The following is a 27,957-nucleotide window of genomic DNA, read 5'->3' on the forward strand; positions in this document are numbered from 1 at the left end:
CTCCGCATTAACATCACGAACTTTGATAGGGAAGGTTTTCTCTAACAATCTCTTTACCCACATATAATATGATCTTCGGCCAAAAGAGAACTTGCTGGGATCATTACTCATAGATACATTCTTCAGCCAATCTAAGGCTACCTTGGGATTACCTTTTATCTCTTCCTCCAGCTTTTCCCAACCTCCAACACTGTTTTGGTATCTTTCATTAAGCTGGAGCTTGGAATCTGTTTTACCTAAAAATATTAACAACTTAATATTTTATCATTGGTATCAGTTTTCTTTTAAGCTTTCTTCTTTCCTTTAAGCTCTTGCCTGGCCTTGTAGGTGTTTCTCAAGAACTTGTACTGCTCCTTGATCCTCCCAAACTCCTTCTCCACAAAAACTAGATGCTCACGCCAATATTTAGCCGCAGCACGTTCCTTGGCAATGGCCGCCATCTTTTTGTCCATCTCCGCCTTGTATGACTTGTTCTTCTCCTGCTCTACAAGAAACATTCTCTTGATCTCAATCAAATCTTCATTATAGTTTTCTTTCTTGTCCTTTTTCTTCTCTTCATCAACCTCCATCTGGCCAACATTGTCGGTGATGACTTCAATCTCTTGGTCCTGAGTGTTGTTGATGACAATCTCCAAATTTGGATCAGAAGACCATTCTTCCTCTGGATCATAAGGACGATCCTCGTCCTGCTGATGTTGCTGAACCTCGCGCACTTCATCATCAGATTCATCCTCATCCTCCTCACACCAAACAGGGACCTTATCAGCCCTCTTCAGCATCCAAAGATGAGCAGCAAGATAACCTTCTCTCTCTTGAAACCTTTTCATAGGACCTTGTTCTCTGAAAACTTGCCAGTTCTGGTGGCCAGGCAGTTTCTGGTCAGACCAGTGCATCCTCTTAGTGATAGGATTCTTAGGATCACGTCGAATAATCCGCTTGTCAACCAGGATTTGGCGCATAAAAACGTTATGTACATATCCAGGAGTGATAGCCAAACTAGGAGGCACAACTTTACGCGTCTGACGGCTTTTCTTCTTCCCCTGCTTCTTCTGAAATTTGAAAGCAGTATCAAAAACAGTATTGACGAGGTTAACAATACTACAATAACCTTCATAGCTCAGATGAGTGCCCAAGGACAATCCTAGTTGATATTCAATAAAAGCCGACGCTCTTATCCTCAGGGTTTTATCCAGTTCAGACATTTGGGTCATAATTGCCCGATGCAGATTCATCCTAGGCATGCCAAGATCCTCGTTTATTCTGTGAGCCTCCAGATTGAATAGACCCACAATGCCCCATATTTGCTCGTGACTAGGAACAAAATAACAAGTGGATATAATAACCTTGTTCCACTTTTGGGCTAGTGCTTCATCCCTGATCTGATTGAGATATTTTCGCATAAGTTCAATATCACACCCTCCTATATATTTTTGAAAGAACAAGACCAGAATATTTTTCGGAACGCTCTGGTCCCTTATGGCAGAGATTGTAACCTCTACCATTTCAGCCAAATTCAAATTGGCTAGCGACACCCATAACCTGGTCGGCTTGTCCTTCCATTGATCATCAAACGGCCTAGTTGCCGCAAAAACAACGTCAACTATGTCGACAAACTTGCTGTGGTTCGGGGCCATGTTTTAAAAAAAAACAGATTGTACTCGATTATCTGAAAATAAAATATAAATCTAAATATTTTATTCTTGATATCTTATATTGGGCTAAAAGAGTGCTGAAATACTTTCATTGGTACTTGGTATCATGTTAAATGAATAAAACTTGGTATCTTTTTATAAAAAAAAATATTTATGTTAATTGTATTGACAAAAAAAAAATATTTTTATTCAAATGCAATTGCGCAATTTCTTGGTATCTTACGTTGAGAACATATTTGATTTGCTTGCGTTGAAAAAATTCTGCAGGAGAAAATGTTTTTATTTAAAAAAAACTTTTAAAAAAATTTGAAAAAAAATAATTTAAATAACTAATGATAATATGTTGTCACTTGCAATAAATAAAGAACGAACTTGGTATCTTTTTAAAGAAAAATTAATTTGCATCGTATTTAGCAAAAAAAATACGATTAAAATTGATTAAAATCACGAGAATGAGTCAATTTAATTGAGCGTCACTTCCAATGTGGTTCCCGCAATTTTTGATTCTCTCTGCAGACGAATGATTTGGTTTGGCAGAAGTTGCCAACACATCATAATTCCTCGGTACCAATGTTTACGTATATTCCCAGCAGCGCTATTTCGTTTTTCGTATTTCTTTTTTGTTTCGTTTTTCGTATTTTTGTGATATTTCAAATTGGATTTTTGTGGTTTTTGTTTGTGTTTTTGAAGGTTTTTGTGTTTTTCTTACAATATTTGTTTTAAATTGGGATTTTTATGGTTTTTGTTGTGTTTTTGAAGGTTTTTGTATTTTTCTTACAATATTTGTATACAATATGACTATGTACAGATTCTTGGTGATTTATGCTTTGATTAGCTGTAGGGTATCTGGATTCATTCTACCTGACTCTAGAACTTCCAGTAATGGCATCCTATTCACGCCCTTCTTGGTAAGGATATCTGCTAACATGTCCTTACCGGTTACCCACTTGACTTCTGCTACCTGTCCTGTCTCAATCAATTGCTTGATTACTGCAATATCTCCACGCAGTACTCTCTCTGTTACTTCTGACTCTGAATAAATTGCAGTCCTTGCTGAATGATTGTCTGTTATGGCTCTTTCCTTTAAATCTACTTTTCCACCATAAAGTTCTTTCAGTAGCAGTTTCATTCCCAGAGCTGCATCCAGACCATTGTACAAGGCCTGTGTTTCGGCTCCAAGTGTGCTAAGTACTCTACGTTTCAACTTGTTGCTTTTCCATTCAAGTGGGGCTACCATACCATTTTTGAGATTTACAATGAAGATAATGTATCCTCCACAGCTGTCAGTGTTATCGTTGAGGTTCCTATAAGCTGCATCTGTGTAGACAATAATCTCACAGTCCTTGAAATCTTTTAGATTTGATATCTGAATGGTAACCTCCTCCTTTTTCAGCCTCGCTGCTACATTCTTTGCCTTGATGAGATCACTCACCTTGCCACCTTTAAATTTAGTAGATAGATCAATCATCTCAAAACTGGTATCAGGCCTTGTTGCCCTTGCTGTCCAATTGACAATTCCAGTTATTTGACGTAACAGGGATAGCTCATCTTGGTTCATATCTCTTTCTTTATCTTTCATCTGCTTTACATCTATGAGTGGTATATTCACATTTCTGACATATTTATTTTGGTCAATCCTTATTCCATTAGCTGTCTGTTCCAGGTAAAAACCTGTGTACATGAACTGTCTGGACTCCGATTTTCCTACTTTGAAAGTGCCCAGTAGCTGTGGTAAAATCGTTGCATTGAAAAATTGATTTCCACAGTGCAGGAAATCGTCCACATGAAGCGCTACTATACCAATCAGTTCACCATTCTTGATAAGAAAGAAAAGTCCTGAATCGTACTTGCTTGTCTCAAAACCTAATTCCTTTAGCTTTTCCACCACTCTCAAATACCACTTTCGACTGGCATCCTTTAGACCATATAAACACTTATTTAGTAGCCAGAGCCAACCTGCTTGAATTGCTTCTTTAGGAGGTTTTACATAAACATCCCTATCCATTTGCGAACCTTGTAGAAAAGCACTTGAGATATCAGTTGTACGAATATCCCATCCTTCTGTAGCTGCAATGGTAAGAAGCAATCTCATTGAATGTTTTTGAACAGTTGGACTGTCTGTTGGGAATGTCGTCTCCTTCTGAAATCCCCTTGCTGTTAATCTTGCTCTCTTTTCTGAACCTTTTTCAGTAAGTACCCATGTGGTCATTATACGCTCCTGACCTTCATCTTTAACTATCTTGTATGTGTCAAAAGCTATTAGTTTATTGAGCTCTTCCAGTTTAGCAGTCATGCATTCTGGTGAATTTCTTTGTTCTATGGGAACCATAACTGCGAGTATTTCCTCCGTTACAAGCAGAGCGAATTGTTCTTCCTCTTTTTCATACCAGATTTTTCTCTGGTCTGAACTCTTTACCTCTATCATTTTCCCACAGTCTAATTTTATGTTTACTAGAACATCTTCTTCTTGCTCATTCTGATCTTCATTTCCTTCATACCGAATGTCTCTTTTTGACATTTCATCATGAAATACTTCACCATTATCTAACTGGATATTGTACCAACCACTGTGTTTACCTCCTACTTTACCTCCATGTCCAAGAACTATTCCTTTCTCCCATTTTCCATTCTCGTAAATCTCTATCCTGTCATTTCTTTTAAGAACCTGAGCTGCATTCTTGATTGTTCCATCTTCATCAAAATCTGGCGTTGGTTTTTGATTAATTTTCTTTCTCTTTCTTCCCTTGGTGATGCTATCTTGTCTTTCTTGTTCGCCAGTAGGTTCGTTATTGTCATTGTTTTCAATAAATGGGAGTGTATTATCATCTCCTTCTTGAATAGTTATTTCTTCATGATTTGTATCTTTGGTATCCTTTTCTGCTATCTTTAGCCTATGCCAGTCTGGTTCTCCTTCTTCTATGGTCTGTCTCCTTGTTTTGACCGTCTGTATAGTTTCTTCATTATGAACTTCGTTGTTTTCAGTAGCTTCTTTAGCTCTTATATCATTTGCTAGACTTTCACCAGCTTTCTTTAATCTATTGGCACTCACTCTGTAATAGATGGATCCAATTCTTATGAAGATCACTTTCCCATCTTGGAAAACAACTTTAGCTGGACCTCTCCAGGTGTCTTCCCCTTCTTTCTTGAAATAACATATGTCCCCTTTTTCATACAGAGTGTCAGCAATTCTGATCTTAGCTTTCAGTGCTCTCTTTAATCTTTCGCATCTCTCCACCTTTGTGTACTCAACTCTGGCTGCATGAATTGCATTTAGTGTGTCGATGAGTTCCTTACTCTTCTGTGGCTCCTCCCATGCTGGGGGTGGATCCTCTAAGATGTTTGGTAGTTTTATGTTCTTGCCAAACACTAACTGGTAAGGTGAAAATCCTCTAAAACTGGACATTGAATTCACGGCGGTGACAGCCCACGCGAGAGCTACTTCAAGTGGCATGTTTGGAAAGTCTCTCTTAACTGCTACAGCAACCCTATCTGTGGTTCCATGATTACTTTCAGTAGTCCCATTGGACCAAGGACTATTTGCCCCGGTAGAGAGTAGCTGCACATTCAAAGCACTTGCTACTTCTCTCATTTCATCATTTTGAAACTCCGATCCATTGTCAGTTATTATTTTATCCACCCTTCCAAAAATTGGAAGCCATTTTGTGGTGAATGCTTTAACTACTTCGGATGCCTCTTTGCTCTTGATTACTGTAGCTACTTGGTATCTGGTGAATATGTCAATCATGTAGAGAATATATATTCCTTTGTTTTTATCCCATATTTTTAAGTCCATACCTAATACTTGTCCAAAATCATTTGCTAGGGGTGGGGCTACTGCTGGTCTGTCTGGTGTACGTGATCTTAATATACACCCCTCACATCGTTCCATAATTCTATCTATCATTTTTGAAAATTGTTCTTGCCATTTTCCAGCTTCTTTAACCCTTACAGATCGGGCCCCTATTCCCACCTTAATAGATCGGGGGGGGGGGGTCATATTGACCCCCCCCCCTCTATCTCGGCTTCTGTTACAGATAAAGACGTAAAATTTTTTTCTGGTGGTTCATGTGTATTTTTAGAGAAAATTACTTTTTCTAGTCATAGCGGTCAGGCCGCTCCTTAGCCGCTTTTTAGCGGCCAGCCGCTAAATTTGAAAACAGCTGTAGAGCGGCCAATTTTGCAGCTAGGATGACCAAATTTTAGGACGAACTTTTATTTTTCATAACAAAAAAATTACTTTTTCTGATCATCGCCAAAAAATGGAAAATAACGGAAACCGCCATTTTCGGCGGTTACGGCGGTAAAACGGTGGTTGGCGGCGCCAATTAATATTTTTATCTGTTTATTATTGCTCAAGGATTTACCAAAAAAATTTATAGGTCTCAAGCTGTAATAGAAGCCACGATATTCATGATATATATCTGTAGTAAAAGCCGGACAAAAATCGGTCATAAAGTCGGTCAGGGTGCGGTCAAACGGTCATAACACCACTTTTCTCATAAGGTCATTGATATTCACCAAAAAAATTTTAGGTTTCTACCTTATATACAAAGTCATAATGTAGAAATTAAGATTTATTTAGAATTTTTTTTAATTTTGGTGCTACCCAACCGACTTTGACCGGACACCATGATCAACACAGACCAGATATCCTATTAAAATCAACTCTTGCCGACGTGTAATTACTAAGCTTAAAAAGTCATGAAGTCACAACTCTCTATCTTACCTACAAAAAAAATGACATTGAAAAAATAGAGGGGGAGGTCAATATGACCCCCCCCCCAATCTGTAAGGGTTAAGTATTGTTACTAACTGGTGTTTGGGTCGGTGTCCAAATTGAAGGTGAATTTTCCGTAAAGCTTTCATTTGAGTGCTTTCGTCTCCTTCATCCAACTCAGCTATGTTAACTTGCTCTAGTTCTTCCTTGTGGTGTAATAAATCCACAACATAGTGTCCTGCAGTTGTTGTAGATAGAATTAACGGTTTTCCATTAATTAAACCAGTATCATTTTTCATATCTAATACTATTCCCAGCTTTTTCATCTCCCCCTTTGACAATAAGAGTGGAATGTCACTTTGGATTACATCCATTTCAATCTCATTGTATTCTCCCCCTATCTTTGCTGGTATTATATATTTAGCTTGCGATTTAAGCTTGCCTTGATTTCCGAACATGAAACGTTTCTGACTAGGTAATGGTCCTTTCACTTTCTGTTTCAGATCCTTTGGTAAGCCATTTATGTACACTTTTAACCACTTCTCCCCAGCAATACTAGCTGTACAACAGGTATCGAGAGCGGCTTTGTTCAGCGCTTCTGCTGTAAACCTGTTTAGATCTTCTTGACTTTCGCTGCAATAAACCGTGCAGAATACATCTCCTTCTTTTTCTTGTTCTGACTCGGTGTCTGAGATTGGCAGTTGAATTTCCTCTGCTGTTTCTGGGTTACTGCTGTTTACAACAAATGCTGTTTTGTATTTTGGCTTGTTTTTGTCTTGTTTTTCAAAGGCATCTGGACATTCTTTTATAAAGTGAAGTTCTGACTTGCAACATAAACATTGCATCGGTTTTCCATTTTTACCTATAGGATTTGTTTGTCTTTTCCTAATGTAGGTTTTGTTATTGCCATTACTAGTTCCATTTCTCCTTTGGTTTTGCCCATTGTTGTTTTGGTATCGGTTTTTACCATTTTGGTTGTTTTGGTATCGGTTATTTTGTGTTGGCGGCGGTTTCCAGCCCTTACTCAGGTAGACTTGATCAATGTCGTCGTCATTCTTGGAATCTTTTTGGGCTAATAAAACTTCGTCTTTTACGGATTTTAATTGCCCTTCGCCTTTACCTAAAATGTCTCGCATTTTCTGTTTAACCGTTTCATACCTTTTTCCGTCCTCTGTCAGCAAATTTGCTACGCATCGTATAAGCATAAATTCATATGACGTCAGGTCAGATGTAACCACTAAATCTAGGGCTAGGCACATGTCGTATTCTTTTCCCGTTGGAAGGATTTTTAATTGTTTGGCTTTGGTATAAAGTTTATCAAACTCTATAATATAATCCATCAACGACTGCCCCTTTTTACGGTGAATAACCTTGATATTAGCATGGGTGTCATAAATATCTTGTTCGCGATCAACGTAAAAACGGCTTTTTAGAAATTCAAGGAATTTGTGGACTCCTTTCTCATCATTCACAAGCTCATCCGGTGGACAATGTCTATAAACGTCTTCGCGAAGGGTGGGCCCGTATTTTTTCGATTCAATTGGTAAATCTTGAGCTAGGTGGTATCCCTGCTCTTTCTTTGGAATCTGTGAAGTTACACTCCATGCTGTGACACATTTTGTCCAGGTGTCAAAACTCACATAATCTTCGATAAACGGAATAGGTACATGTCTTCCATATCGTGTCCATTTTTCTCTCTCTCCTCCCCCTTTTTCATCTGCCATTTTAGATTCTGGGTATATTAAATTTTTAGTTGAACCTACGGCCGCGCTTTCCGTGTCGGTTTTGGTATCTTTCAAATCCTCGTCTGATTTGGTATCTTTCAAATCCTCGTCTGATTTGGTATCTTTCAAATCCCCGCCTGATTTGGTATCTTTCAAATCCCCGCCTGATTTGGTATCTTTCAAATCCCCGCCTGATTTGGTATCTTTCAAATCCCCGCTTGATTTGGTATCTTTTAAATCCTCACTAGATTTATTAGTGGACATTACCCTCTAGGTAGTCCTTGTAGTCTTTTTAGTTATTCCGCAGAATGGTGACTCAACAATATTCACTTCAAGAGAGAGAGAGAGTATGATGTTTTCTGTTTTTAATAGAGGTCCGTAATCGTTATTTGCATTTTTGCTACCATTGTAAAAAGTACCTTTAGGTAGTAGCTCAGTGCAAATGACAGGTGTCCCAACTATTTAACAAGAACGAGCATCACGCACATCTCTACTCTGAAACAATATAATGTAGCTTGGAATCTTTATGCACAAATAGATTTAAGCCCAGAATCTGTTTATAAACTCTCTGTAATAAAAACGCCCCTTAATAATCAAAATAGAATAAACAACAAAAGTAACAAATAAATAATTATATTTTTACAACATAAAATAATAATGCTTGGAATCTGTTAGAATCATCTGACTGAGATTGGACACTGTTTTGGTATCTTTCATTAAGCTGGAGCTTGGAATCTGTTTTACCTAAAAATATTAACAACTTAATATTTTATCATACGATACGATAAATAATTATCAATGATTTCAGATGGATACAAAATGTGTAATATCAGACCATGATTATTGTGAAGTGAAAACTCGACAGAAAATAATTTTCAGAAAGAAGATAAAATCCTCAGATGTAACCTTGAGGGTAGGTGCACCTGTATCAGAAACTGTCCACACCTACCTAACTATTGGCTATGGAGATACAGAGTCAAATAATGTAGAATTAAAACAGTTTGTCGACAAAGGAATAATGTTTTGTCAATGTAAAATCCTTTTTTCCAGTGTAAGGTTGAGGACTTTATACTACAACTAGTGGCTATGATCTTAGAGGCCTCTAGGGACACTTTAGGATTTGGATAGGGTATTTTTTTCTAGGGGATTTAGGGAGGGGTGTAAGTATGACGCGTAAACATAAAGTAACATTTGTAATTAATTTCATCTTTTGGAAATATCCCTTTTAAATTCATGCAATGATGATGTTAAAATACCTCCAACCTATAGTATTTTTTTTGTACAATGACAAAACATTAAAACAATTGTTTAGATTCTCAAGACAAAGAGACCAGTGAATCAAACAGAGAAAAGGAAAACATATCTTCTGAGGTTAGAGAAATTTATGATTCTACTACTACTACTACTACTAGTAATGCTTCCCATGAAGATAATGATGTTGTTCCAGATGATGATCATGATTATGCACCAAAAAGGTACTAGAACCAGTATTTTCTATGTGTTAGGGTAAGGGGGGGGAAGTTTCGGTAAGGGGCTATTCTCGGTAATTTCGACCTACCTTCATTAAATGACCTTTTTCTCCATGTTCCTTTCAAATGACAGAAAAAAACATAAAAGCAAATTTGTTCCTTATTAAATTGCCTACAAAAAAGTATAAAATGAATTTTTTGTGAGATTAATATTAAGGGTACTTATTGGGTCTCAAAGTCGGACGAAAAAATTTTTTTTTCCAAAAATTTTTTAGTAGGTGTGTAAAGATCGACCTACACAAAAATTGGCAAGACCTAGAGCTGATCTGAAAAACTTTTTGAACTAGAAATTGCCCGCTTTTTCCAAATCCGTTGAGAGCTTTAAAATCGGGTTAATATTTTTTTCAAAAATGACCAAAGTTGGCGCCGGGGGAAAAATCGGTAATTTCAAAAGAAATTAAAATTCAACTTTTAAGGTCATGTTTTCATGTTTTCTTTTGTCAAATCTATTATTCCATATGGACTTTTTAAGAATTAGGCCTAAAAATGAATAGAACAGATAAAAAACAAAAAAAAAATTAATTTTATTTTTTGAATCAAAATTTTGCGAGGAAAAAATCAAAATTTCTGGTCCTTTGAAAAAAAAAATATTTTTGACATAGGAGGAATAGTCCGATCTTTATGAATTTTTTTGTGGTTAATCCCAATCACCTATACTAATTATGATTTTTTACGCTTGTTTGGTCGTTTGGCCTTTTTTCATCGATTTTTTTAAGGTTAAAATGTAGTCAAGATTTTTTGCAAAGATGACACTTTTGCTTCAAATTCAATTTTTGAGGTCAATTTTTAATCAATTTTCATGTTTTTTGGGCTAAATCTATAGTTGAATGTGAGCTTTTTTAGGATCAGGCCTAAAAAGTAATAAAATACGTTTTTTTCTTATATTAATTTTAAGTTTTTAAAAAAAAAAATTTCGAAAAAAAAAATCGAAAATTCGCGTCTTTCAAAAAAATTCATTTTTAACATAGAAGGAATAGTCCGATCATTATGAAACTTTTTGTGGATAATCCCTATAACCTATACTAATTATGATTATTTATGTTCGACTGGCCGTTTGGCCGTTTTTCATCGATTTTTTTTAGGTTGAAAAAAATTACCGATATTTCCCCCGGTGGTGGGGAAATATCGGTAACTTTTTTGCGGTCAATTTCGGCCATTTTCTAAAAGTCCTAGGATAATGTCCTTTTAGGACCTGATAGTCCTTTCCGTAAGCTTTCTACTGGTCTTGGTTTCATTTGAAAATATTAATATTTACCCCATTTTTTTTCAAAAAAAACGAAAAAAACCCGAAATTTCCCCCCCCTTACCCTATCATGTACAGGGATGAGATACAACTAATTTTGTTGAATATTTTGTCTTTTTCAAGGAGCTGGCAGTTTTCCTTTTTAAAAATTCCCTATTACTTGAAACCAAGGACGTCCAGGCTTTTATTTTGGGTGGGGTAAAAATTCTGGAGGGGGGGAGGAGTTACACTTTTAGGGGGTAATATGCGCGTGAAATCCGCCAAAATTTATATTTATCCCCCCCTAAATTCTTTTTTTGATGTGAATTTTAGTAAATGTTCCTGATTTTTCTAAAATAAGTGCATTTTATCAAGGCCTCTAACACTCCAAGTTTTTGGTACACTTTTTTATGGGGGTAGGGGAAAATAAATTTCCCGGTAAATTCCTCCTACAACTCTTTTTTTCACTTTTGAAAATTTGAGTACCCCCCCCCCCCCCCCCCCCCCCCGACAACAAAATAATATTTTCCATAAAATATTATGATGTGTGACAGGAAAGAGAGGAGGGGGGGGGGGGAAGATAGAGACATAAGCCTCTTTAGCCGCCGTGGCAACCGGTTAGCTAACACTCAGGTTGCTACCGCAAGCCCTCACGCGACTAATTGTGATACTGTCTTTACAGTCTATTTATATAAAAAAAATCTGCAAAGCTTTCAAAATACTCGTGTGTGATTGGTCAAAAATGAAACACTCTGATTGGTTGGAAGTGGAACTCTTTGGAACGCCGTGGGGATTGGTGGGGGGGGGCGCAAGAGAGTTAAAAGCACATATAAATATTCGTACATGTAGCAAAATTACGTCAGTTTACTACGAAATTAGAATCAGGACAAGATGCCATGGGGATTGGGTTGGGGGGGAGCGCGAGAGAGTACAAAGCCAGAGAGTAATATAAATATTAAATTTTCACATTTAAAAACTTAGTGTTTTATAATATTTGCGCCCAAATGTTTACCGAGGTTAGCGCCGGGAATCCCATCCATGATGCAAACAGTTTTAAATTTAAATGAAAATCTCAATTGTTTACCAACACATTCGCCGTTAAGTTTACCAAGAAGAGCGCCGGCAAGCCCAACCATGATGCCATCCTGTTTAGGACAAAAACATTATCAAGTTTGAGATCTTATGTAATCTTTTTAAACTTAGTACCTACGGAAAAAGTTTGCATAATTAAAGGGATTTAAACGTTAAAAATCGATCATAATACAGGCAATTTTCTTTCAATTAATAAACCTGTAATAAATAAGGCAAATCATGTTAATTCAGGACTAATTGGTACCTAAACTTTTATGACCATTAGTAAACATTGGACTGTAAATTACACATGGTACCCAAAGTTTCATAACCTTTAGTAAACATTGGACTGTAAATTACATTTGGTACCCAAAGTTTTATAAACCTGTACGGCTATATCCGCTAGATTAGAATTGGTTCTCAGCCATAATGAAATGCATCATATTACAAATATTGTAAGTAATTTATTTTTACGTTAAAAATTGTCAAATTTAACGATACTTTTTAACAAATATTGTTAGTAATTTAATGGGTTTAGAATAACATAAATATTTGGCCGCAGCGCTCGGCTCCCTAGCCTATAACCTAACCTAACCTAAAATAGTTTTTTGAAATTTATAAAATTAGAGTACCCTTGACAACTAACATCTGTGGCCGCAGCGCTCGGCTCCCTAGCCTATAGCCTAACCTAAAATAGTTTTTTGAAATTTATAAAATTAGAATACCCTTGACAACTAACATCTGTGGCCGCAGCGCTCGGCTCCCTAGCCTATAACCTAACATAACCTAACCTAAAATAGTTTTTTGAAATTTATAAAATTAGAGTACCCTTGACAACGAACATCTGTGGCCGCAGCGCTCGGCTCCCTAGCCTATAACCTAACCTAACCTAACCTAAAATAGTTTTTTGAAATTTATAAAATTAGAGTACCCTTGACAACGAACATCTGTGGCCGCAACGCTCGGCTCCCTAGCCTATAACCTAACCTAAAATAGTTTTTTGAAATTTATAAAAATAGAGAACCCTCGACAACCAACATCTGTGGCCGCAGCGCTCGGCTCCCTAGCCTATAACCTAACCTAACCTAAAATAGTTTTTTGAAATTTATAAAATTAGAGTACCCTCGACAACGAACATCTGTGGCCGCAGCGCTCGGCTCCCTAGACTATAAGCTAACCTAACCTAAAATATTTTTTGGATATTTTGAAAATTAGATTACCCCTCTCATCAAGAGCACGCGAAAATTTTAACATTTTTCCGCCCCCTCCCCCCCTTATTTTAGAATAATATTTTAGAATAATAATCTCATTGATAGTTATTGGGGCTCTAAACAGAGCCATTAGTAATTGTTAAAACAATATCATTAAATAATAAAAAAGTCGCATCGTGGGTACTGGTTCCCACTCATAGCTGCCATCTTCATTTTCTTGGCAAGCCTCTTTCTTTCTTTGTATCTTCTTTTCTGCCCTCTAATATCTCCCTTGCCCTTAGCTCCTCCTCCAACACCCTTGTCTCCATGTTGACCACCCTGAACGCCATTACTTCCGCTACATGTTGCCATTTTGCCCACTGACAAAATACTAATGAATAATATGCTATCAACCTAAATATTTATACTGTTTCAATTTTCTGCCTCCCCCTTTACACGCAAACCCCCCTACCTATGCCTAGATGAATATGCTCTAGCCTCTATCTAAATGCGATTTGATTGAGGCAAAGGAGGAAAAACTTAAATTGAATTGCGGAACTTTTCCTCCGTCGTTCTATCCAGACCGTTGTCGGGGGGGGGGGGGGGGGGGTACTCAAATTTACAAAATTGAAAAAAAAATTTCTAAGAGGATAACGCCAATTTCCCCCCCCCCCCCCCTGGAGGACCTTGCCAGAAAATATTAATAGGCAATTGTTCTGTGTTAATTTTCCCTATTTTATGGAACATAATATTTTGCTCTGAAAATATTTTTTTTGATTTATGCAATTTTTTCATGTTTTATTAATATTAGTACTAAAATCATTTTAATGGTTTCTGCAAATTGAGGTATCTACCCTTCTTCCCTTAACATACATCAAGACTATGTGCTAATAGTTCAATTTATACACTTAAACTTATTTTGAAATAGAAACTTAAAATTTCCTGAACTTACATTTTTGCAGTTAAAAGTTATTACCTACTTCAGAGAACTTGCATTTAATAGTATTTTAGGGTCATGGAAAGAAAACGAAGTTGCGGGTTTCATCGTATTTTCACAGTAGCCTTTGAAAGGTCATTTTAGGTTAGGTTAGGTAAGTATTTATTATTGCCCTGCAGTGTTAGAGCCCCCCGCAGGGGCTAGAAATAAAGATTCTGTGAAAATGCGACGAAACCCGAAACTTCTTTCCATGATCCGTATTTTTTTTATAGAATTATCGATATCAGAGAAGTTAAGCATTCCAAAGAATTTATAGAAAACCTAACCAAATCAATTTCTTTGTCTGATGAAGAAAGCAATAGCCATGAGATAGATACTGAGAGTGAGATAGCAAATGATGCCCTGGAGATAGATAATGAGAGCGAGATAGCAAGTGAAACCCAGGAGATAGATAATAATGGAGAGATAGAAAGTGAGGATGAGCTAGATAAAGATAGAGAGATAGAAAGTAATACAGAAAATGAGCTAATATTAGGTAGTGATATAGAAGATGACAATAATAAAATTGAAAATGAACTGGTAGAAAATAATGATCTCATAAGCACTGCAACTACAGATGAATTAGAGACTGGGGAAATTAACCTGAAAGATATTACTGACAAATCTAACAAAGAAAAAGTTACCAAAACTGTCAAAGAAGCTATAAAACTGAACCAATACAAATATAAAATAATAAGTGATACTCATAGTGATGAAACTTTTGATGAGCATGATTATGTAAAAGTAAAACTTGTCAAAAAAGTAATAAGTGATAACAAAACAAATACAAAAGAAAATGTTTCAAATGAAAATAAGGAAAATCTTCCAAATTGTGATAAAGAAAATCTAGCAATTTTAACAGAGGATTTGGGGGAGGAACATTTTCAGAATGAGTTTCTTCGCTTTTTAGATACAGGAAAAAAGATACTTTCAAATTTGTTACATAACCAATCATTTTAGGCTTAATTTGGTCAAACATTAACATTATAATGATTATTTTTCATTTTCTTGTGATAGATGCATCCAAACAAAAAACATTAATATAAACTTCACCTGACACAAATTTTAAATAGATTTGGTATTGACTGATTATTGGATATATGATTTCTACTTTTAATTATGTCTGTCTGTCCATAAGTATATTTAAAATAGATGTATTAATTGGATAATTCTATAGGTATAGAAAGCTAGTCAAGTTTAGTTCAGACAACATATTTTGTTTGTACAATTTCTTTTTGAAAAATGCTTAAGGTAAAGAGTTACCTAACCTTTTAATCTTTTGCACCAATTAAAAGGGGGAGGAAGGTTAAGCTAAAATTCCGTAATTCCACCAATTAAAAGGGGGAGATAGGTTGAGCTAAAATTCCGTAAAAGTGTGAGTTTTAAGGCTTAAAAACAGTAGAAGAACGATGAAATTTATGTTAAATTTAAAAAAAGTTGTCTATAGCTCTTTTCAATAAGTAATACACATATTTAGTGAATATTATCGTTCTTCTACTGTTTTTAAGCCTTATAACTCACACCTTTACAGAATTTTAGAACAATCTACCTTCCCCTTTTTAAATATTCTCTCCTAATTTGTTTGATATTAGAACCTCTAAAACATTGGTCTCCAAAAAGTTTTACTATGTGTCTGCCTACGTTGAGAAAAAAAACATTCAGTCTTGGAATAATAAATGTCTAGGTATTTATCAAAGAATTAAGGTGTATCAAGTATCTTTCATAAAAATAGATGACCTAATACAAGAAGGTTCTTCAGATCATAGCAATAGAACAAACTATTTTGACTTAATTCTCAGAACTGAAACTTGTGAAAGTACAACGCCTGTGATAAAATTCAGTGATATAAATATAAAATATAAAAATTTATCCAATCAAACATTAGAAAATAATGAAAAAATAACTGACAAAGAAGCTTTAAATGATATAACCTATATATTCAATAATTCTATAACTTCTTTAAAATTGAATGAAGATGATTCAATAGAGAAACATATTTATAACTTTAAAAAGCTTGATAATATGGAAAGAACATTACAAGGACTAAAATATGATCAAGAATTTGTAAAGACTATCAACAAGAAAAAGTCTCCTCCAAAGGTTGTGGAAAAAATTGTACTAGAAAAGAAATTTAAATGTAGCCAATGTACAATGAGCTTTGATAGAGTAAGTATTACCTTTCTAGCTACTTATTAAATTGGGTCTTTAGAATTAAAACTAACTAGCATGAAGTGCAATTAAAATGTTTTTTTTTGTGTAGAATATGATAAATACCTATAGGTTTCCCATGAAGATAATAAAATTTTTTTTTTGTTTTACGTCAAAAAATGCCTAATTTGTGATCTATGACCTATAGATATAGTTAAAGCCATTGAACAGAAAAAAAAACAGTTCACTAAATAAAGATTAAATGCATTTCGAGCAACTATCTCTTTAATCTTTCTTTTTGAATATAAAGAATTCAAATTATAGATAGGTAATACCTAAGAAATTATTGTGTATCAATCTAGAACTTTTCCTTTTTTCATGCGTTTGCTATTTTACAGGTTCCAGAATGGGTACAGCATTTTAATAGTCACGTGATGACCCAAGTTTTCAAGTGTATCCCATGTCAGCTGTCATTTTCTTCTCTGGAGTCATACAGGGAGACACAAGGACAAGTTGTTTCAAAACAGAGTTTACACTACCCAAACAAATCTTTATTTATAAAAATAAGTACATACTACCTTACTTGTAATTTAACTTATTTTCATGTGATATGGGGGAAACTTTTAAGGCAAAAATTTAATCTTAATTATAGTTTACAAAATAATAAAATATTTTAGTTAAATACCTAAAGAAAAAACTTTTATTGCCCATTATATCTCTTATAATTTACCCTTAATCTTATTTTCATGGGTTAATTTCTGGGATATTTTTGAGTCAAAATGTCTTTTAGGTATTTAAAATTGAAATTTCAATAATAGTTCCCAATAGTAAAGATATTAAGCAATAAATTTTGATACATTTATTAAAATACTTGTTCATGACTCAAAATTCAGGAACCATTTGATTAAGTACCATCCCGAGACTAATAAAAAGGCAAAGGATAATTTTATTTTTAATTAATTTGAAGTAACAGGATGTATTTTCGGTTGTCTTTTAAACCGAAACCGATATAGATATACAGGGTGACCACTGTGTACTATATGTACTTTATGTACTATATAGTCAAAATTTTGTACTATATGGTACTATGTGACAAACTAGGTACTATATCATATAGTGATCAGACTTTAAATTTAAGCTTTTGCAGGTCTAAAGTTAGTTTTTAGGATTATTGTCAAACTCCCACATTAGTTTAAAACCTTCCCATCTACACAATATATACTATTGGTAATGGGAGAGTGGGTATAAGGATATTGTTTGTTTTTCTGATATATAAAAATGTAATTTGAAATGTTGACTTACTTTTGCAATGGATATAAATCTCCTTGTTTAATTATGATATAATTATCCTTTAAAATTCAGATCACATCTACAGCAGCTCAAAAGACACATAATTCCAAAGTAAAAGAAAAAGAAACTGAGATTTCTGACATCAGCTTAGAGAACTTAGAATTTGATGAAGATGAAACTTTTGAGAATGACACTGCTGATACAGAAAGGAATAATCTTTGATTTAAAATTAATATTTGTTTATGTAGTGGTGTTGTTTTAGGAAAAAATAGTATGAATGTGGATGGAGGGGGGTAATTTTGTGGAAGTTGCTTTGATGTGGTCATTAGTGGGTAACTGCAAATAAACTGTGGCATAATATTCTTTGTTCAATGGAATTATTGACATTTAATTAAAGAAATTGCAAACGCAATTCCAAATCTTCCACTTTTTTTTATTGTTGACTTAATTCTTTTGTTTAAAAAAGTAGCAAAAAAACTATGAACCTTTTGCAAACTAGGTAAGAATTTATACTGATTATATAAACAAACACCTTTGAATGATGATGTAATATACAAGATTAATCATTATTAAGCTAAGTGTAATATTTCTGAAAACTAAAAAAAATATTTTTGTCTTAATTATAAAAACTTTAGGTATTTATAATAAAATTTAAAGAATACAATATGCCAGTGATGCTGTTAAAGAAGCAGTAGAGAGGATCCATGCCTTACGTCCTACCATTGTCTGTGAGAAATGTTCTGTTGAATACATTAGCACTTTAGTTCAGGAAAACAACAGTTTATAAATGTACTATACCAACCTATAATCAGAATAAGACTTTGAGTACACATCAATTTTCTTTAGTAAAATGTTACCTTTTTCAATTCTGTCCATATTACCCATCTCCTAATTATCATCCTTTTAATAGAGTAACAGGATGTGTGATTGTCTGTGTATCTGTCCTTGTGTCTGTACCGAAGGATCAAGCTAACTGCTTAACAGCTTCTCACAGGTCCCTCGGGAAAGTTTATAACTATTTTGGGGGAGGCTACCAACACCCTCCCCAGAGAAATCGACAAAAATAAAAAAAATGGAAAGCACCGCCCTGCGGACAAATTTTGCAATTGGGTAAAAACCTAACAATCACGATCTATTGGCGAAAATAAATATTTTTGGTAAATAGCTGATTTTAAAATAGATTGAAAAGAAACAATTTTACGTGTACCTATACTCTGTAGGCAATTAGTGGCGTAGCCGCTAGTTTTATATAAAGAAGCAAGTTTTTTGTCTACTACTGAACCTTTGAGTTCTCCATTTTAAGTTTAAGCCTTTCATTGTTTTTTAGATGGTTTTAAACTATTTTATTATCAGATTTAAGTCTTAGAATGGTTTTAGGCTTTTTTCTGCCCTTCAACACCCATTCGTATAGAGAGGCGCAGCCACAAGTAGATGTATAAACTGGATATCTGGTTTCGGTGGGTGTTTAGGCGTTGTGGGCTGTTAAGGGGGGGGGGGGAGGTGAGTAGTACAATTTAAAGGAAATTATAAAATTTTCGTTGGTTGATGTTTGTTTTACAATATGTTGTTAAAGGCTCAGCATATACGTCATCATATGATGAATGATATTGAAGAATTAAACAATTATGATCCATGCAGGAAAGTGTTTATAAAATAATAACAATATTAGATGGGAGGGGCGTCGTCGAATTTCTCAGTCGCAATTCATTCACGCAACTTCCCCTTGGTTGCTTAAGTAGGGTGACAATTGGGTAGTTTGGATACCCAATAGTCTTGTACATAATATCAGTGCAACCCTTACCCAAGCTTCTCTATGGAGAGTGTCATTTATTACGGTGACACCTGCTTTACTCGGTGAGGGTAAGGTAATAAAGAGTAGGTCCCTTGAGACAGCGGGTCAAGTACTTTTACTTGAGCGTGGACCTTGAGCTGGCCCTGGTGTTACTAACATACAAAAGTGTCTCATCCATCTCCATGACTACTTAGATCCAATCACTAAGAAACTATGGCTACGCGCACACACAATATTAGATGGGCTTTTTTGTATAAAGATTCTTTTGATTGATGATGATCTATGCCTTGTTATAATTTATCTATTGGGGGAAGTAGGATTGTACACTAACAGAGGTTTATCATTTTTGTGTGATGATTCTATGAATTTATCAGCATCAACTTAGTATTATAGTCATCTGACATTTTATTTTGTATTCGCAATGTATATGGGCAATGGGTATATGATGGAAAAGTCTTATTTATTATTCTGATGCTAAATAAGATTCTAGAAATTCTAATGAAGATGAGTACATGTATATTTATTTAATCTTTTTGCTTCAATACTTTTGGATGTTGAGATCCTTGTTATTTTTGTTTTGACACTTTAAACCAGAACTTGTGAGATGCTGAATATGAAGAATCTACGAATAATTGATGCTGAGAGTGATAATTATTATTTCACTTGCCACAAATGTTATCAATCACTCGAAGAAATCCGTGTAGAAAGTTATGATAATGAAACTAATGATCTGGATGTATTAAAAGTTGGTGTAGATGGTGATACAGATGGTAATACAACAAATGCTTTAGGAGAATTAATAAGAAATATTCTTGATGATGAATTATCTATTTCCAGTCTTTCCTCTCTAAGTGATGATTTCTCTGATAGTTGTATACATTCTCAAGATGTTATTCTACTCTCTGATGATGAACAAATGGATGAGACTTTAAATTTAGACGATGACTCTTTACCTTGTGATAACCATAATTATGATGATAATATTTCCCTAAATGATGTTACTGACCAAATAGATTTTATTAACTGTGACCTGGAAAATGTAATTGAAATTAAAGAAGTTACAGGCTGCAATATTAGGGAAAAAAGAAAAAGATCATGTGCCAAATACAACAGACAAGATACAGCTTTTAATACAACCAAGTATCCGTATCCTGTTTTCACTGTGCAAAATTTTGATGAATTCAGCAGTGAAAATGAATCTGATGATAGTTTTAATTTCCAATGTGATGTTCAGATTGATTATATTAAAAATGATGATTTATAGATTTCTATTTTTTTTCTTCAGAATTACAAAGTCAAAATGTTACAGAAATGATCTCATATTACACCTGATAAATGAACAAAGAATAAAACCATTAATCTCAGGTTATAATTGTCATAATTTGTTTAAGTCTACACTTTGGGTATTTTGATATTTCTGTCATACTAAATAATATTTATGAAAATTATCTAACCGTTTGTAATTACGAAATATTCTGTTTAAAATCACAGTATGTATAAAAAATATTTCATATGTAATTTTTTTCAGATGCATAGAATTGTATGAAAAAATAAGATTAAGAACTGCAGACGAATATCCTGGTTTCACTTCAGGTCAATTATTTTAGGTATCTTAATTAGAAACTAGCGGCTAAGCCCTTAGAGGCCTCTAGGGAAACATGACATTTTTAATTTAAGATTTAAAAGGAAAAGTATTTCTTCTTATTGGGAGGGGGGGGGGGGGATTTTTATTAGGAGAGTTGAGATATCCTCCCCCCAAATAGTTAAAAACCTTCCCGGGACATATAAAAAGCTTAACTGTTAAGGAGAACCACACTGGTTCAGCTGTTGGAAAGATTCTGTGCTTCAAACAAAAATGCTTGTTACTTTATATAATGGGATAATGATTAGGAAAATGGTAACAAATAATTTATAATGTAAAAACCTTTGATTTCAGGTAATGTTAAAGCATTTTGAACTAGAATTAATAATTTCTTTTAAAATGGGATTTTTAAATGTCGTCGTTGTATTGAGGTGTCGCGTAATGCCGCTGAATACTTGACTTGCGCATCAAATCAATGGCATCATAATGCCCGCCAAAAAAAAAGTTTCTATTTTTATAAATAAATACGTGGAGAGTGATGTAACTCATAAAGATATATAAAAATTTATTATGAATTTCCGTTATTGATTATTTGCATGATTTTATTGTCTACTTTTACTGTTTTATGATGAATTCTATGATTACTTTTCGCGCGAAGTAATCATTTTTTCTAACATGTCAAGTTTTACAAAACAATAGGTATTGTTATTACTCTAGGGACACGTAAAATAATTTCTTTTCAATCTATTTTAAAATCATATATTTACCAAAAATATTTTTTTCGCTAATAGATGGTGTTAGTTAGGTAGGTATGTTTTTAGCTAAAAAAGAAATCTGATAATGAAAATATTTTTGATAAAATTGATGTTGAAGAATTTAGACTTGAAGAACCTGATGTTTAAGGGGGGGGGGGATGTGGTGACTAGTAATATGACATGCCAGCAATTTTATTTTGGGTGCTGCTCCCTTAGTTTTAGAGATAATTAAGAAAATCTCTTTGGTTGTATCACTAATTACTCCCAAGTTTTGTTATCTTTATATAAAAAAACCGCTGCTCCCGTCATTTTCCGCTACCGCCAAAAAAAAACTTTTTTTATTTCATTTATCGCCGATTTAGGCAATTTGGAATCATTAGAGACCATGTTATTTTTGTCAAAAATTTTTCCCCTTTTATAATCAACCCTGCGGGGGGACTAATCAAGGTTTACCTTAAATTCAGTACTACTCCTCTGCTTGTTAAGATATTGGAACCAAATCTTATTAGGTGGGTAAGTAAAAAATACTTGAAAAAAACGGCAGTTTGTCCTCCGCTCCTGCTGTCTACCGTCGTTTTCCGCCGCCGCCAAAAAAAAATTTTTAATGCATTTCTTGCCGAAGTAAGATGCAAATTCTGTTTTATAAGTTGACCTCAAACTCTTCAAAGAAATTTTTTTATCTGTCCAGAATGGACCACGAGGAGGCCTGCAGCACCTGAACTTGGAGGCCGATTTTAATTTTTTCTTCAAATATGTCAATAAGATCAAAAAAGATTCATACCTATTCTGTTTTATAAATTGAACTCTAACTCTTTAAATAAAAAAAAATTGAGTTTTTACCTGTCCAGAAAGGATCTTGTCCTGAACCTTGATTCCGATCATATTTTTTTCTGTAAATATGTCAATAGCAGATGCATATATTGTTTAATATTTTAATATCTAACTCTTCAAATAAAAATTTTTCAAAAATTTTACCTTCCAGCCTGCAGCACCTGAACCTGGAGACCTATCCAGAAATTTATTAAATATACGTGAAGTACCATCCAAAAGTAAACTTTTATCCCAAATAACCTTTGTCTCACATCAATACCTAGCCTAATAATCAATGATTACGCAAAAGTGGCACCCCCCCCCCCCTACCTAAGGATTTTATTTTGATACTTTTTTTATTTTACACATGTTTGATTATGATGGATTTTTAAACCTTTCCTAAACTTTTTAAAAAAAATTCTTTTGTACCTATACTAACTAAATTTTAGGCAATCAAAATTTTTTTTTATGTTCTATTCTATCCTTTGTTGATAGTTACTAAAAAAGAAATATTAATTCCATTTTATTTTTACCTTTAAAAAAAAACAGCAATGACTAATGTTATTATGAATAATTCTGCTTAAAAACACAGTATGTACCTACAAAATATATTTCATATGTTATTTTATTTCAGATGGATAGAATTGTATGAAAAAAAATGAGATTAAGAACTGCAGTCAAACATCCTTGGTTAATCTAAAATTTTCAGGTTATTTATTTTAGTTAGGTATCTAATTAAAAATTGAAAGGAAGAATCTTTATAATATGTAATGCATTGTCCACACGGGTAGGCTAAAAAAATCCAGGTTTTTGAAAATACCATTACCCATTTAAGCGGTTTGCACAGCCTTAAAGTCAGATGTCTTGACCTACTGGGAAAATCAAAAAATAAAAGGGGGGGGGGGATTGCTGACTCGTAACACGACATACTAGCAATTTTATTTTGGGTGCTACTGGAAAAGCATTGAATTTAAGATATACCTTGATAAACGAGAATTTGAAAAAAATGTCCCCTGCAGGGTTGCTTGTAAGGGGAAAAATTTTTGAAAAAAATATCATGGTCTTAAAAAAATGATTCCAAATTACCTAATTCGTCGAGAAATACAATATTTCAATTATATCTTAAAACTAAGGGAGTAGCACCCAATTTTTTTTTGGCGGCTGCGGTACCACCGCGGTTTTTTATTCAAATATTTTTTAATGACCAACATAAATAGATTTGGTTTCAATATCTTTAAAGAGAAACACTGAATTAAAGATATTGGCGGCGAAAATTGGCGGCGAGCGGCGGGAGCGACGGTCCTGCCGCCGTTTTTTTTTTGAAAGATACCAAAACTTGGGGTAATTACTTACACACCTAACAAGATTTTACCCAATTATCTCTAAAACTAAGGGAGTAGCACCCAAAGTAAAATTGCGGGTATGTCATGTCATTCCCCCCCCCCCTCCTCCTCTTTTTTTATAATGGGCGCTAATGCTTGTGACTGTGCAATTAATGGGGCGCACCGCACACGAAAAACACGTCCAAAAAATGAACAAAATTTGGATGCATCAACTTTATCGGCATTTTGAGACCGGAAGCCAGCCTACTTCTACAATGGAAAAAAAAATTTTTGCGGATTTTCTCAAAAAGGGCCCATTATAAAATTAATTTTTACTTTTTCTGTTAATACCACACATTAAGTACTTAAACAAAAAATTTGAATGAAATGATCAGATACCAAAACTTTTTTTTCTAATATTCATTAGGATTATGTTTATTTGATCTACATGTCGATTTTATTTTCAGATTTACACGAGAAAAACACGAGAAAACTAGCTTCAACAATCAAAACTAAAATCTGTTAAAAATGGAAAAATCTTGTGAGATATGTTTTAAAACATTTACTACTGCTCAAGATAGAAAAAGACACATAAGAATACACACTGGTGAGAAACAATATTTGTGTGAAATATGTGGTAAATCATTCTCAACATTTTGTGATAAAAAGGAACATATTAGAATACACACTGGAGAGAAACCATATTCATGTGAATTATGTGGTAAATCATTCTCACAGTTAGGTCATAGAGTTACACATATGAGAACACATACCGGTGAGAAACCATATTCATGTAATATATGTGAGAAATCATTTAACACATCTAGTAGTAAAGTTAAACATATGAGATTACACACTGGCGAGAAACCATACTCATGTGATGTATGTGGTAAATCATTCTCAAGATCTACTGACAAAGAAACACATATGAGGACACATACTGGTGAGAAACCATATTCATGTGTTGTTTGTGGTAAATCATTCTCAACATCTACTAACAAAGAAAGACATATGAGGACACATACTGGTGAGAAACCATATTCATGTGATGTTTGTGGAAAATCATTTAGTCATTCTCATCATATGAATAGACATATGAGAATACACACTTGTGTTAAACCATATTCATGTGAAATATGTGGTAAATTATTTAGTCGTTTTCATCATAAAGACAGCCATATAAAAACTCACATTGGTGACAGCCATATGAAAACTTACCATAGAAATAACCATATGGAAGCACACAATGAGAAAATTAGTGAAAACTTACTATCAACAATGAAACCTTTCTGTGTAATGCTAAAGAAACTTTCTTCTACAGATATAAAATCATCGTCTGAAATCGATAATAATCACAGTCTTGATTCTATTAGTAAAGAAGATCCTCTAACAGTGGAGATAGAAAAAAAATATGAAGTGAAGAATGTTGAAAAGGAAAATAAAGATAAAGATTCTCCTGATTATCTCCAAAATGTGGAAAATGTAAAAGTGACACAGGATAATGTTAAGGAAGTATCTGTAAAAAATAATTGTGAAGATGTTCTCCCAGTAATAGTGGAAACTATTTCTCAAGTTATAAATATTGGAGAGGAGATGATTCAAGAAGAACTAGATTATGATTATTCTTCTGAAAACAGTAACCGAGGTGGTGATGATAATAATATTTATGCTCCAGATGTTTGTGATATTGAAGAACTTAAGCTTAAAGAACCTGATAATAAGGATCTTCTCAAAGTTGAGATAGATATGGATGATATTGTTTTCAATGTTGAAGAGGAGAATAAAGTTAAAGATTCTCCTGATCATCTCCAAAATATGGAAAATTTAAAAGTGACACATGATCATGTAAAGAAGGAATCTGTAAGAAATAATGTTGAAGATCCTCAAGTTATAAATATGGGAGAAGAGATAATACAAGAAGAACTAGATTATTCTTTTGAAAATATTGACATAGGTTGTGATAGTGAAAATATTTTCGCTCCAGATGTTTGTGATAAAATTGATACTGAAGAACTTAAACTTGAAGAACCTGATAATAAAGATCCTCTTAATGTTCAGATAGACAAGGATGATAAAGTTATTATTGTTGAAGAGGAGAATAAAGATAAAGATTTTCCTGATAATAATAGTATTGAAGATCCTGTCTCAGTAATAGTGAAACCTTATTCGACTGATATAACTTTTATAGATATGAAAGAAGAGAGAATACAAGAAGAACTAGATTATGATTATTCCTCTGAAAATAGTAACCAAGGTGGTGATGATTATATTATAAAAGATAATAATAAGATATGTGATGTTTGTGGAAAATCATTCACAAAATCAAGCAGTAGAGACATTCATATGAGAATACACACTGGCGAGAAACCATATTCATGTGAAATATGTGGCAAATCATTTAGTCGTTCTAATGATAAAGACAAACACATGAGAACACATACTGGTGAGAAACCATATTCATGTGAAATATGTGGTAAATCATTCTCAAGATCTAGCGACAAAAGTAGACACTTGAGAATACATACTGGTGAGAAACCATATACATGTGAGATATGTGGTAAATCATTTAGTTTTTCTTCATATAAAAATAAACATATGATGACACATACTGGTGAGAAACTCAAACTATATTCATGTGATGTATGTGGTAAATCATTTACCACATCTAATAAAGATAGGCACATGAGAATACATACTGGTGAGAAACCATATTCATGCGAAATATGTGGTAAATCCTTTAGTCGTCTTAGTTGTAAAAATGATCATATGAGGACACATACTGGTGAGAAACCGTATTCATGTGATGTATGTGGTAAATCATTTGCTCGATCTCAGAATAAAGATAATCATATGAGAATACACACTGGTTCAAAACCATATTCATGTCATATATGTGGTAAATCTTTCTCAACATCTTCTGTCACAGAAAGACATATAAGAACACATACTGGTGAGAAACTATATACATGTGATATATGTGGTAAATCTTTCTCAACAACTTCTGACACAGAAAGACATATGAGAACACACACTGGTGAGAAACCATATTCATGCGAAATATGTGGTAAATCCTTTAGTCGTCTTGGTTGTAAAAATGTTCATATGAGGACACATACTGGTGAGAAACCCTATTCATGTGATGTATGTGGTAAATCATTTGCTCGATCTCAGAATAAAGATAATCATATGAGAATACACACTGGTTCAAAACCATATTCATGTCATATATGTGGTAAATCATTTAGTCATTCTCATCATAAAGATAGACATTTGAGAATACACACTGGTGAGAAACCATATTTATGTGAAAAATGTGGTAAATCATTTAGTCATTCTCATCATAAAGACAGCCATATGAAAACTCACACTGGTGAGAAACAGTAGTTTTGTGAAATCTGCGGTAAATAATTCCTAGATGCTAGTGTTGAAGACATACAAAAGAGAACATATACTTGTGAGAAACATAATTAATGTGAAATATGCAGTAGATCATTCTTACAGCCTGGTAATAGATATAAGTATATGAGAATCCATACTGCTGGTAAACTATATTCATGTAATATATAATCAGGGGTGTATATTCTGCACAAGATTTATTTTTTTTCCCCTGCTACAAAATTTTTTTATTTTCCTTCCCCCCCCTAGTTTTTTCTCACCAAGTAGGGGGAAAATGGAAAAATATTTAAAGAACTCTATATTTTATTTATTTTATCCCTCCTACCACACATTTTTAAAAGTTTTTTTTCACCAAGGAGGGGGAGGAAATGGAAAAAATGTTTTCAGTTTTCTTAATTTTTACATTTTTTTCCCCTCCAACCACTTATTTTTTATTTCTCCCCCCCCCCCTGAGCAGGGGATCCCATGTAGAAAATACACCCCTGTATATAATATGCTCAGCCGTTTAGCAGTTGTTTTGGCCATTTTCAGTACAAATCCATCACTAATTACGTAGAAATCAACATTTTAAACATATTTTTGCCTTAATTCATGTTAAATGATCCCAATAACCATTATTAAAATTTTAGTACCAGCCGATTAACGGCTGAAAACGGCTAGGAGCGACCAAGAGTACGAAGTGCAGGGCGACCACTGCATACTATACAGGGTGCACCACATATCTAGGGACTTTTTTAAAACGGCCATAGCGTCAAAACTACTTGACCAATCAGGACGCTTG

The 27,957-nt window shown here is 34.0% G+C and overlaps 3 protein-coding genes across 4 annotated transcripts; all 3 read left to right on the forward strand.

The window, feature by feature from the left end:
• The first annotated feature begins 8,891 nt into the window (after positions 1 to 8,891).
• Positions 8,892 to 15,056, forward strand: LOC145334213 (uncharacterized). Its single transcript, XM_080179589.1, has 3 exons — positions 8,892 to 9,104; positions 9,404 to 9,568; positions 14,315 to 15,056. Exons 1-3 carry the CDS (start codon positions 8,902 to 8,904, stop codon positions 15,039 to 15,041), a joined length of 1,095 nt encoding a protein of 364 aa, XP_080035715.1. The 5' UTR covers positions 8,892 to 8,901; the 3' UTR covers positions 15,042 to 15,056.
• A 628-nt stretch (positions 15,057 to 15,684) lies between these two features.
• Positions 15,685 to 20,598, forward strand: LOC145334214 (uncharacterized). The gene is made up of 5 exons (XM_080179590.1): positions 15,685 to 16,247; positions 16,628 to 16,722; positions 17,120 to 17,162; positions 17,592 to 17,726; positions 18,190 to 20,598. Exons 1-5 carry the CDS (start codon positions 16,104 to 16,106, stop codon positions 18,304 to 18,306), a joined length of 534 nt encoding a protein of 177 aa, XP_080035716.1. The 5' UTR covers positions 15,685 to 16,103; the 3' UTR covers positions 18,307 to 20,598.
• On the forward strand, positions 19,916 to 27,875 carry LOC145334211 (uncharacterized). 2 transcript variants are annotated; one of them, XM_080179587.1, is made up of 4 exons: positions 20,595 to 20,676; positions 20,840 to 20,904; positions 23,093 to 23,167; positions 24,248 to 27,875. In XM_080179587.1, the coding sequence occupies exon 4, from the start codon at positions 24,309 to 24,311 to the stop codon at positions 27,162 to 27,164; it is 2,856 nt and encodes a 951-aa protein (XP_080035713.1). In that variant the 5' UTR covers positions 20,595 to 20,676; positions 20,840 to 20,904; positions 23,093 to 23,167; positions 24,248 to 24,308; the 3' UTR covers positions 27,165 to 27,875. The 2 variants fall into 2 exon arrangements, with proteins under 2 accessions (XP_080035714.1, XP_080035713.1); XM_080179588.1 differs by lacking the exon at positions 24,248 to 27,875 and having other exon boundaries at positions 19,916 to 20,676; positions 22,337 to 23,093.
• The last annotated feature ends 82 nt before the right edge of the window (positions 27,876 to 27,957 follow it).

The sequence above is a fragment of the Acartia tonsa genome, chromosome 12, assembly GCF_053477335.1.
Source record: "Acartia tonsa isolate MP-2025a chromosome 12, ASM5347733v1, whole genome shotgun sequence".
Taxonomy (NCBI): Eukaryota; Metazoa; Arthropoda; class Copepoda; order Calanoida; family Acartiidae; genus Acartia; species Acartia tonsa.